We start from the raw sequence: 12,841 nt of genomic DNA on the forward strand, positions 1-12,841 counted from the left end.
TGTAAGCATCCTGCCCCAAAACCATGGGTTGCTGGGTAATTCCAGGTTTATGATCCAGTCGTCACTCCTCGAGCGCACTACGCAACGGTGACCTGTGCAGACTGTGCATCTTCGCAACTGAGGTTAGGCGACATCAAGAAAAATTTGAAGTGAATTCCTGGAGCTGACGGAGTTGTGTATGACAGGAAACAAAGGAGTAGATGCCTGAATACTGCGGTGAACTCTTTGCGACGCTAGTGTACTTCCCATTTTACCCGCCGCGGGTGGCTTAGTGTATGTGGTGTTCAGGTGCTAAGCCTAAAGTTGCCGGAGCGAACCCTGACCAGGACGGCCACATTTCTAAGACGGAGAAATGTAAAAGGCACCCATGTGCTCTGAGATGTAGGAATGGAATGATGGAATGCAAGTGTGCAAAAAGCAAAATCAGCTGCCCGGGACCACAGGCGTATGACGGCATCAGAGAGAAACTGGCTTTCAGACTGCTGAGCGACTCAAGGAAAAATGTAAGTGCATGAAGATTTCAACACACCTGCCCCAAACCAATGTCAAGAAATACCAATGACCAAGTACAGATTGACAGGCTGTATGTCAGCCCCGCTTCCATAGACTTCCCTCTTCTCCATGCAAAAGTGGAACTATCCCAAGCATTGAATTACCAATTCACTTCAAAGGTAATATTTCTTCGAAAAGATATCCACAGAAAATGATTTATCACGTTGCCATCGCCTATCCGCACAAGCGCAGAGCAATTCCACCACCTATAAGTCAATTTCACACCGAAGAGCTGCAAGCGGTTACACGCTTTATAATGCTGCAACCCACAGCTTATGTTCATAAAAAGTGAACACTTCAGCAGAAACCATCCCTTCAGATGGCTGCAAGTTCCCCTGGAATTTCATTACTACTAAAGAGACCAAGGCCTCACAGCATCGAAAGCCATGTTTCCAAGTATATATTGCAGATCCCTTTTCAGCTGCCAACAGAGCACAGGGCCTTCAACACTGTGCTTTGCTCATGGGGCATAAAACTACCCCATCGACACGACTGCACCTGACTGGCGCACAGAGACTTAAGAGGCTAGACATTGCGCTGTAAGTTCTCGTACACAATGCCAAAAAAGAAAAACTGCAACGCAGAAAGTCCAGGAAGCCAAATACATGACAAGGATTGCGCAAATATAGAAGAGGAACCTTACATGGAGAGATAAGCTTCACAAAGGGCTACAGCTATATGATGTGTCAAATGGTCACATTCACAAAGCTTTCACAAAGCATGAAGCAATGCAATATTTCGCATCAAACGGCTCTTACAGGCCTGAGCTGCTCTTCGTCCATTATTCTGAGTGTACAAATACCAGGATCTTGTAAATATCCCACACTGCACTATGAAATCACTAAGTGATCCCTTTAATTTAGTGACCAAAAGCACTCATTATGCAGTCGGTGTAAAATTACAAGATAGTAACCTCAGGTATGGCACAGCACAGTAGTTAACCAGCTTCAAATAGTACACCCAGTGACAATAGTTTCGATAGGTTTCTAACATATGCTCCAAGCTGCCCACTAGCTCCATTTCTGCTCCACTGCAAGAATTAGGCTACAGATGATGAAAGGCTCTCCAATGGAAACTCATCCCCCCAAACAGCTGCAGCATAGCAAATGCAAGCTGTGGGCAAAGCAGCTGCTCAGAACACAAATCTGAAGGCAACTGTGACTGCACAGGAAACAGGAGGAAAGTGGACAACATGCTGAGCGCGTCAACATGGATACTAACTCCAAGGTTGAACATGTGCAGCATTCCCTCTTCCTCTGTGCCGATAGTGGTAGTTGTGGTTACGTTCCATGAAACAGGACTCCACAGGAACCCCTGCACAAGTGCAGCCTTGCCTGCACTGTGAGCAACTGACTCCAAAGATGGCAGGCTTTGGAGATTAACATTAATCAGGCATCAGTGCCCATCAGTGACAACTGGCACGAGATAAGGTTGTGGCTGACCATACAAATACACCAGATTGTATGGCCTTGCCCCCTAATCAAACCATCAGGGGAACAGCCTCCCAAAGCTGTGGCATTGAACCTGCTTTCCCTTACAGCTGGTACTCAAGCAGCACAAATCTTATCTCACACATAGATACCCCAGCCAGCTGTTGATGTGTGTCTACTCTTTGGCAGACAAGCGGCCTTGCATCTTTCAGCCTGTATGTTGTTGGGCCATAAAGTGAATGTGCGCATTACTTGTGCCAGCAGATGTGTGTGCACAAAAGTGAATCATATATACGTCGCCCTAATGCGGCTTTACCAACCAACATAAGATGACATGCAACCCTTACAGGAAAAAGGACAATTTGGCAAGCAGACCAGAAACTTTTGTGCTGCCAGATGTTTCCAATTCAAAGGCAACTCGCCTCATCTCTGCAGTGAACAAAAACGCGGGGTTCGTTCACAGAAGTAAGCGTACTCCAGAGTCAACGCTCTTTCCCATTTGCTCACTGATAAGCACGGCAGGGAACGCCACTAATGCCAAGATATACAAAATGAGTAAGATACAGTATGACTCAGCCACGTCCAGGAACAAGTGGAAAGCACCAAAAAAACCCATCACTGCTTATGATAACATTTACATGACACCACACAGCGCCAATCGAAACCTTACAACTGAAAACCTTGCCTAACAGTGCGTCTGCGGCAAACAAGGCACTGCATGCATAGCGCTGTTCCATCCCACAAGCCGGCCTAAATGAACGAAAGGCGAAAATGTGATAGTCCAACGCTGCACCCTAGATTGACCAGTGATGTATGTGCCAAGAATCGGACCCCCCACTACACCAAGTGGTTAGCTCACAGGGTCGTCCACCAGTGACAGCCGACACCATACACGCCTTTCTCGACCCAACGGCTTCCCCACAAAATGAACACCGATGAATGGGAGATAAAAGTCTAAGGAAGTCGCTCTTCCTGTTAAAACCCAGCAGATGAATGAGCACGACGAACAAACCGACGCCAGACTAAACCAACGGCGCTAGCGGGCGTGGGTAGGCACAGCCGGTAACAAACGACCGCCGAATTCTGCAAGACTCGCTAGAAGCCGATTTCCGGCGCTGGATGCACTGAAAGCCAGCAGCGACGCGTTTGAGGCCACGAATGCCAGCTTGGACGCGAGTGTCGCACGGTGGGCAATGGCGCAACGCCGATAGGTCCCGAGGAGGCGGGGTGCGGCCTCCGACCCTTCCATGCCTCCCAGGTGCGATGCCCGCACGGGCCGCGGTTTCCCGAAACAAAAGATCGCCACACGCCATGCACGCGTGACGTGAACACCTCGGCGTCGCCGACCGAGAGACGTCCGCTGACCCAAATATTTGGGCCAGCGAAATCGCAGTCAGGGTCACACCGCGGCCGTGTCGGCGAATTCCGATCGGCCGTCCCTACCGGGACCCGGCACTGGCGCGTAGCCGACAAACGACAAAACGGCGCCGATTTTGTGCGGGAAGAGCCAAACTGAAACTCCGGCGCAGACGAACGCGCGCGGAGTTGGCGGCCCGCGAACCCAGCTGTTACGATCGGCCGACGTCGGCATCAAAAGCTCGCATTCGGAGACGGAACTGGCCCTAAAGAGGCAGGCAGGATCGCCGGCCAACGTCGGGCACTAACACACCACGGGACCCGCGACTCGTAATCGGACACTGCAACGACGTACCGGGTCGTTCCGCGGCGGGCAAAAAAATCACGCTCACAGCGACGGGTCATGCGCCTAGGCCTAAAAAGTCGACGGCCCCAGTGAGCGGACAAGGGGGAAAATATCGCAAATTTAGGGTTAAAAAGCCAAAGTCAAACCTTTCGGCGATTCTTCGGCGTACGGCGGGTAGGTCCAGGGGTGAAATCCGCAAAAAGGATACGTATGAGGTCCTCTTGACTGCTGCGCTATGTTTGGCGAAACCCCAGAATATTTTGACTTCTGAGGTAGGCTCATTGCAAAGCGAGACAGGGATGAATTGGGGTCCTCATAGGTGGCGAGCGATGCCTCATACGGGTCGTTGCAGGCTGCACACTCATAAAATAACCACTCTAGGCCCTAGAGTAGACATCAGAGCTCAAGCACAACGTCCACGAAACCTAGTAATAATTATATTAGCTGTTAGATTGGGTAGGATTTTACATCAAGTGGACAATATGGCTGACAACAGCGCGTACCACCGCAAGACGACGTACTTCCAACTTCCTGTCCGCGACACCACTTCCGGTCTAAATGCGAACGCCCGCTTACCATCGAAACCGAAAAAGAAGATAATGCGGGAAAATAAGCGAAGAAAAAAATTACTTTTGCAATGTTAAATTGGGAGACTGCACTAAAAGGCAAAGTTAAATTTTGATTCGCCGATGCCTCAACGAACGCCGCAATGTAGTGTTTTTATTTTTCTGTCTTCGGCCGAGATAGGCTACTCGAGGCACTCGTAAAAAGTACGACGTAGCAAGTGAGGGGGCCGCGAGCGTCGCTTGATCAGTCCTGTCTTCTACGCGAGAGGTTAGCACACGCAAAGTACCGAACGTAGACGCGCCACGATATGTACTTCTCGAAAAATTTTTCGATGCCGGTACCGACTGCCACGAGACAAGACGACACGCGCGCAGCACATGTGCCTGCAGCCCCGGATATGAAAAAAAAAAAAAACGAGTGCGCGGCGGTGCACGCACGCGTACAGCGATGTGCCGAAAATGAAAGCTTCAGAGCACCGAATTTACTGACAAAAAAATACTTAAAATTCACTTCCTAGCGAAAATGTAGAGGCTAGACAAACATGGAGAAGGCAAACTGCGCCGTTTATCACACGTAGCCAGTACGCCGCGAAAATATTGGTGCGACGATCGTCGTGACCGAAAAGATATTAGAAAAGATTTTTTTTCTTTTTTAAAGTTACCTTTTCGTCCGTAGGTAGGTAAGGATACTAGTCTTCCTCGGGTTCCTTCGAAGCAAAACACACAGCCAGAGCCAGCAGCGCAGGCGGACACGACATGCGCACTACGACGTCTGCTCGCCTCCCGCGGCGTTTTTCTGCGCTTCGGATAGAGGGCGCCACGTACCCGCGCACACGTGTTGCAAGCCTGGATTATTTTGTCTTCATTTTTTCTAGCGCTCTTCGGCAGCGTGGCTGACTTTTCCCACAATGAACTTGTCTCAAAAGCGGTGGAGAGAGCACAACGCCAGGAGTGAGGAAAAGAGCCAGCCACCGCACGAGCATGGCTCGGCGTCGGAGAGGAACGCTCTTCATCACCGTGGTTTTCTTCGTCGTCTGCTACAGGAGCTACTCATCAGAAGCGGCGGCTACCCCGGATAAAGATCTTCGGCCGCTGACGCAGGTAAGCACTGTTATTAGCGAGAATGATAATTACTGGAACCGAGATGAGCTGACCACGCCACAAGTTTGTATTTGCATTGCGCGGACTCGCGCGTGCACAGGCGCGTGCAAGATTTTTCAGTTGATGAATTAGCTCCCGTTATAACGAAATTTCGGAATATCGAGTACGCTTTTTTAGATGTTTTACAAGCGTTATTGAACCGAATCGCTCCGCCTGTCTACCTACCAGTACGTCTGCGGATGAACGAACCCTGACTTTTGTTCAAGAATAGTCTTTCAGCAAGAGCATCTGCTCGTGCTGGTGAAAAATCCACTGCCTATACTCGTCTGCGTGGAAATTCTTGCAGCATAGCAGTAAATCTGGATGTAGACTTTGCACCTGTGTTATTACACTTAGCAGATTATACGCATGGTTTTAAGTTTGGAAACCGCGTTCCCTAATAGAAAATGCTTTCTTATTTTTTCCCGGATAGAGGCTCTTACTGATAACCGTGCTGGTCATGCGAGTTCTGAGAAGCGCTCTTATCATCTCAGTGCTATTTTGCTACTGTTTCACGGTCCCCAGTGCCGACACACGAAATCGTTCTCATTCATAACCAGCTCTCTTATTTGTGTTTGGCGCGACATTGCGCCTTCGCTCGAGGTGCCATTTCATCACGGATTCAACCACGATGCTGCTGCTTAAGTGTGATTTTTGTAACTCGAAGCTGTGTTGCCGGAAGCAGTTATATTAAGTTTCGCTGCGTTTTTTTCCTCTCCTCGAGCTTCAACATGGAAGGGAGAGAAAAAATTACGGGCGTAAGATGATGTTCCAAGATGAACTCGCACGTCGCAATCATAGCTCACGGTTTGCTGAGACAGAATTTCTACACAGAGATTACACTTGCGCGTTGCTGTGGCAATACGCTCTCACGTCGCTGGACTGATCTGAGCAAATCGGATCGGTGTTCGATCACTGCCTATGCACAAAGAGATGCATCCTTGAAACTCCGTTCCGGCCGCTGTCTGATCCGCGCGTTGCCGCCGCGGAATTATCGTGTAACTCGCTCGGCACGAACAATGGAAGTCGCGCCTGCAGCTTGCAAAAAACGCTCGCGCAATGCAGAGCTCTCTGCATCTTTTTGCAATCTATATTATTATAATTGGTTTTGGGGAAGGAAATGGCGCAGTATCTGTCTCATATATCGTTGGACACCTGAACCGCGCCGTAAGGGAAGGAATAAGGGAGGGAGTGAAAGAGTAAAGGAAGAAGGTGCCGTAGTGGAGGGCTCCGGAATAATTTCGACCACCTGGGGATCTTTAACGTGCACTAGCAAACTGATTTTCTGGTTTCCGCTAGGCGGACGGCTTTCTGGAGGTTGGCTTCACCGACCCAGAAGTCCGGTGCTTTAGCCACACAAGCTTCAACTGAAACTCCGGTCCACAACCCAGGTGTTTCTTGTCGGGTGGTAGCCCGCTGTTACTCTTACGTATACAACGACCGGAGGTTATGACCTTGCGGCCACTGTCATTACAGCAGGTAGCATGCACCACGTGTGCAGCTCACTATTCCTTTCTGTTTCTCTTCCCCAGCGTGGAGTAGCAGGCCAGAGATTGTTAACCCGGCCTACCTCTCTACATTTCTGCACATTAAAGAACTCTCTTTCTCTGTCTTTCTTGCGGCAACTTTTTTAATAGCTGACAAGGGTGCCGCCTACGGCTTTGAAACGAATTATTATGGCACTGTACAACTTTACGGCCGTACACAAACTCTGTGATGTTAGGCAAGCTTAGACAGTTTATTTCTGGGCCACAGTTTTGCGACTAGTATGAATACCAACCGTGAAAAGCGGCAATACGCCCTCCCAGGTCCGTATCGTTGGATATAACTATTATCGCCACAAAGCTCTCTTCGTCGTGTTCTAACGCGAGCTGGTTTAAGTTCTCTAGCTAATGCCCTATTGAAAACACGGTGCGACCCAGGTGCACCTTGCGCCATTGCAGCTTCCAGGTGTTAGCACACGCAGACGCCAGTTGTGGCTTCGTACAGCTTTCGGCGTCTTTTGATTTTTGAGCGGTTCATTGCATCGCCGCAGGAGACGCCACTGTCTACAAACAGTCATGTCGTGGGCCAGTCAGCGTACCAGACTTTGAAATGCGGAGTCCTCGGGATACAGATGGAGGAATAGTCAAAAACAAATTTATTTCAGAAGATGTCAGTAACTCGGGGCAGTTGGTAATGGTGCGCAAGGCAGTTGATTTCTGTCTGTTCCGCCGGATGAAGGCGAATTTCTTGTAAGTAAGCAGATTTGTGAATAAGGGGGACCGTTTTTAGTGCGCTTGGTGTTGAGGCCCAAAGCACTGGTTCGAATGAACCGGAAGCTGGAATTAAGCGAGTTTTAGCGCTGGAATCAGTGAGCAGACCTTCCCGTGCTCTCGGTAAGCTGTGAGGGGAAGCTTAAGGTTGGGCACGCGGGTCTGAATGATATAATTTAATTGCATTTTGCTAAAATATATTTTTTCAGCAATACAAATAGAGCAAAAAGGTAGATGTTGAGGTGGCCACCCTAAGTGGACGTGACGTCGTCGCTTTCATTTTTTTTTTTATTTCTCTAGCATGTGTTGCACCGAAAGCGGGTTTGATAGTTATCTTAGTACCGCGTTTTGTCGCCACGTGAGTGACGGGTGATGTGCGGAGCGTCCTATATCTTGGACAGTTTCAAAATAGCGTATAGAATACAAGCGCTAGCTCCCACCTTTGTTACATGGTGAACATTCGCGTCATACCGGTACGGAGGTCCATGAACTGAAATGTCGCGTCATTAAAGTTCTCACTCTTCGTCGTCCGGGTTGTACAAATGTAAAGAAAACTGACAACAGCTCCTGATGAGTTGCTGTTGGTTTTCCACTCGCTGTCCATCAAAGCGCATTGAGGTACGCCTCTGCAGGAGCATAGGTACGCCTCTGCAGGAGCTCCTATACAGTCTTTCTGGCTTGAAGGGTTTTTTTTCCCCCTGTTTCTGTCTAGACATCATTCGAGGCTTCTTCCGTGTGAGCTTTTTTCGCCTGCGCAAAAGCATACTTCTGGTCGACCTCCGCTGCACGGCGCGGTTTTGGGCAAGGACACGTTACAAGTTGCAAGGAACAGTCACAGCGGATCGAGTCACGTACTCCCCTGTCGCTTCGATTGTCTCGTCATGCGTCTTGGCGAACGGGCTGGCAGGGCTGGCATGGCTTTCTCCGCTTAGCCCTTCTCACTGAGCTCAGTGAACCACTGATACACTTGGCAGAAAGCGCGCGGAAACGGTGGGCCCAACGCCAGCACCAGCTATGGCTTTGAAGCATGTTTTTTTTTTTTTTTTAAGAAGCTCGCGTGTTTCACGACGCCGAAGATGTCAACAGAGTTTGTTTTGTCACTGCTGTGTCGTCGGAGGAAGGGGGGTGGGGGGGGGGGGGGGGGGGGGGAGACGTCATGTGCAAGCGCATACGTTCGGAACTTCGCACCAGCGTCACGCCGATGTGAGCCGCTTTGTGCGACAATTTTTTTTTTGTCTGTGAATTATTCTCGTCACCCGCCGCTGCGTGCGCGACAGTGTGAAAAGAATCGGAATGGAATAGAGGCCGAGTCGCTATGTTATTCTGGCTCTAGACCGGAGTTATTACACGATGATAGCTTTTAATTTTCAATTCTATTCTGCTATTATCATGGCAGCTGATCCCCGCGGTAGGTCAATTGATTCAATTGGAGAGGGCGAAATGAATAAAAAATGGAATAGCGAAGGAATCGTGAGTATAATTTCTAGCGCCGCCTTTAACCTAGGCAGCACCGAACGTTAAAATAATGTTATAAAGTTGTTTGATGTTATAAAGTTCTTATGTAAGCCTCAGTAACGTTACATGTTACACTGGAACATTATTTTAATATTAAAAACCAACAAATAGCATGATATGTTGTATTGTAAACATTAGTCTAACATTCAAACTAAGCAATTTTTTTAATATTGGGTTCTAAATTTCATAACTGTCATAAATTTCATTAAAAAATCATAACTATAAAACAGCATCACAAATATATCTTAAGCATCGTGCCCCAGAACTTATCCCACTGTTCTTAAAAATGTTATCCAACTAGCAGTACTTTGAAACGAATGTCTACATTGTGCCTGCCATCCCATTACTGTGTTAGCAAACATTGATTATTCCCCATTCAGCACTGTCCTCTTGGGACCACGGTATCCGCTCGGAGCTAAGCGATCGAGTTGCGTATATTGGTTGTTCTGTATTGTAGAACTTAAGTGTTGCCCTCGTCGGTGGTCGTTGCAAAGCGTTAAGTTGTGGTACGTTCACAAATAGCAGGTCTGCATGCTCTTGCAAGGTTACTTTAGCACTTTATAAAAAGTTGCATTTATTTGATATCCCAACTTTATTCGAGCGTTTTTAACGTTTCGGAGACTTTAGATAAGGACAATAAATTGGGTGAGCAGAATTTTGCGGACAGAAAAATAGGTTCATGCAGCCGTTGAAAATGATTTCGCTGCAACGAGTGGCTTTGTGCTCTATACCGAGTTTCAAGTAGAATAATTCTTCGTACTTTGCAGCAATGATCGAAATTTTGCGAGCGCAATCTGCATACGTTGCATACGTTGTGTGAAAGCAGGCGGTTCATGAATATACGACTGTCACAATCATAGCGCCCCGCCGCGGTGGCTCAGTGGTTAGGGCGCTCGACTACTGATCCGGAGTTCCCGGGTTCGAACCCGACCGCGGCGGCTGCGTTTTTATGGAGGAAAAACGCTAAAGCGCCCGTGTGCTGTGCGATGTCAGTGCACGTTAAAGATCCCCAGGTGGTCGAAATTATTCCGGAGCCCTCCACTACGGACCTATTTGTTCCTCTCTTCTTTCACTCCCTCCTTTATCCCTTCCCTTACGGCGCGGTTCAGGTGTCCAACGATATATGAGACAGATACTGCGCCATTTCCTTTCCACCAAAAACCAATTATTATTATTATTATTATTATTATTATTATTATTATTATTATTATTATTATTATTATTATTATTATTATTATTATTATTATTATTATTATTATTATAGCCTCCGGTCAGGGTTGGTTGAGTCAGCTTTCCCACACGGCCGGAGTTGGAGCACCGTGGCAGAGCACCCCATCTTCAAAAAGGATATCTACTCGCGTGTGCAGCTGGAGCGATTGAGAGAGAGAGAGTTCGTTTTGAAGGGCGGATTTTTGCCAGTGTTCAAAACTACTGACACACTATGCTTTGCTTTGGAGTGCGGGTTTGATGAGAGATAGGCGTTAAAAGAAAATGGTTCAAATATTTTGTCAGCCATCAGCAAGGCGAACTTGCGGTGATGTGATCGCTGTAGATTGCGAATGCAAGATGCACCAGAAGATGTTCATAAATTCGTCATTCAGTCGGAGTGGATGGCAGTGATTTTCCAGGTAGCAAGGGGGCAGGCGCGAAAGCCGCATTGCACATTTTCATACCGTACACCATGACGTTGAGAGGTTTAAACTGTTACCTACTGGTGGGGTTATTCTTCCACCTATTCTGCGATATCGCTGCTACTTACCTCCGCTCCAAGGGGTCCACTCAACGCTATCGCAACCCATTATTCTTTGTTAAAATTAAGCTTTGTGTACCCAGTGCTGTGTGGTAGAGAAGCAGAAGTTTCATGCTGAAATGCCACGTAGCCAACCCGCCAAAACTTTTGGCTTGCTGTGAGAAGCCTTTTATCAGCTTCTGCGCGCAGTAGTCCTTCCGATTACTCTAGGAAGAGGAGGTGGAGGAAGCAATGCGAGGGAGACTGGCACACACTCCAGAGGGGAGGTGTCCTCTCATTGGCTTCTCTCTGCGGCACGAAAGATGGCGGCACCCAGGATATGAGTGAGCGAGCGGATAAACTTTTATTGGGTATGTATGTCAGAAGTCAAGTCCCGAGTGAGAATGTGAAATGTCGTTGTGAACGTCTTTCTTCTCGAGCGACATTTGAACCGTGGAGGTATCCCGCGGTAGAAAGAGAGAGAGGGAAAGTAAGCGTAGCAGGGGGCGGCAGAAGGTTAGGTGGGCGGATGAGATTAAGAAGCTTTGCGGGGATAGAACGGCTGCAGCTGGCATAGGAGAGGGTTAATTGGAGAGGCCTTTGCCCTGCAGTGGGTGTAGTAAGGCTGCTGCTGCTGCTGCTGCTGCTGCTGCTGCTGCTGCTGCTGCTGCTGCTGCTGCTGCTGCTGCTGCTGCTGCTGCTGCTGCTGCTGCTGCTGCTGCTGCTGCTGCTGCTGCTGCTGCTGCTGCTCCTGATGATGATGATGATGATTTCTACATAGACGCTGTCTTAGTAGTAGAAATTTTGCTCAACGGAAGACTATAGAGGTCATCACCACTCCGGACCGCGTGACTTTCAAACAACTGAAAATTCGCGCAGCCTTGCCGCGTTCACCCGCCGGAAATGACAGCGCGCCATCTGTAGACAAATGATACAGAACCGGCATATGACAGAGGAAATGTATTATTCCAAATATATTCTGTTTTTATTCTTTTTGTAGCCCTTCGTAACTGTCTTTAGCAGTGCCATCACCCCCTCCCCAGTTTTTTTTTTTTTTTAGCGCCAGGATCTACGAAAAAACTCGACATACGATAAGGATGAAATAAATCAGGGAAACGCTGATGTGTCTGAGGTTCTGCCGCTTCCTGTACAGCTTTCCAGCCTTTCCGAGAATTCCCTCACTCTTCGAAACAGCGGCACCTCTTTCTTCCTTTCTTCTCTCACTCCCTCCTTTATCCCTTCCCTTACGGCGCGGTTCAGGTGTCCAACGATATATGAGACAGATACCGCGCCATTTCCTTTCCACAACAAACAATTTTCAATTTTCATGACACTGCTGGCTATGCCCGTGTGCTCGTTCAAACTAAGGTTCAGGGCGTGCTTCCTGAGACTGTCGATAATGCATCTGCCTGTCTGTTCTACGCATTATTTCCCTCTGACTGCCTTACTGACCAACCGACTGACCGATCGACCGATATACAGATTGATTGATTGATTGATCGATCACAAAAAAACTATTTAATGACCTTGTATCTGAGCCTCACCGCTGAGGGCCATCAAAGCATATCACCGACTGTCCGCCCACGACGCGGTCATCAACACTGAGCCCGAGCTCCATTCAGAGCACGGCGGAGGGTGCAGTTTAGTCGCGGACCAAGGCGCGTACATTGTTTCAGTCAGGCACGTTTCGCTTCGCCCCGCAAAAAGCGTAACACGCCACGCCCCCCCCCCCCCCCCCCCCCCCCCCCCCCCACCCTCGCGTCGACACTTCCGCCCTATAAACATTACCCCGTCCTCTTCGACCCAGCCCGGTTTGTTATGGCTCCGGTGATGAGGGAAGAGTTAACGCTAGACAAACAAGCCACAACGTGTATATATATATACTTATACCTACTCGTGCATTGATTTTTGTTTTCCTTTAGACATTCTTCCTCCTTCGGCGCAGACGAAAT

The 12,841-nt window shown here is 48.5% G+C and overlaps 2 protein-coding genes across 21 annotated transcripts in view; one reads left to right on the forward strand and one right to left on the reverse strand.

Annotated features, from left to right (window-relative positions):
* The window catches only part of LOC144120815 (eukaryotic translation initiation factor 4 gamma 3-like), a 102,403-nt gene extending 97,361 nt beyond the window's left edge, over positions 1-5,042 (reverse strand). For 5 of the 19 annotated variants that reach the window (XM_077653556.1, XM_077653553.1, XM_077653547.1 and 2 more), the window contains exon 1: positions 4,941-5,025. In XM_077653556.1, coding sequence (XP_077509682.1) covers positions 4,941-5,008 — 68 coding nt within the window. In that variant the 5' untranslated portion in view covers positions 5,009-5,025. Of the gene's footprint in view, positions 1-3,892; positions 4,218-4,940 lie in introns of those variants that run through there. The other 14 variants (XM_077653561.1, XM_077653560.1, XM_077653555.1 and 11 more) reach the window with 6 other exon arrangements.
* Positions 5,043-5,159: 117 nt separating this feature from the next.
* The window catches only part of LOC144120820 (uncharacterized), a 57,994-nt gene continuing 50,312 nt past the window's right edge, over positions 5,160-12,841 (forward strand). Inside the window, exon 1 of one of the 2 annotated variants that reach the window (XM_077653571.1) lies at positions 5,160-5,351. In XM_077653571.1, the coding sequence (XP_077509697.1) occupies positions 5,232-5,351 (120 nt within the window). In that variant the 5' untranslated portion in view covers positions 5,160-5,231. The remainder of the gene's footprint in view (positions 5,352-12,841) is intronic. The other variant, XM_077653572.1, reaches the window with a different exon arrangement.

This window comes from Amblyomma americanum, chromosome 2 (genome assembly GCF_052857255.1).
Source record: "Amblyomma americanum isolate KBUSLIRL-KWMA chromosome 2, ASM5285725v1, whole genome shotgun sequence".
Taxonomy (NCBI): domain Eukaryota; kingdom Metazoa; phylum Arthropoda; class Arachnida; order Ixodida; family Ixodidae; genus Amblyomma; species Amblyomma americanum.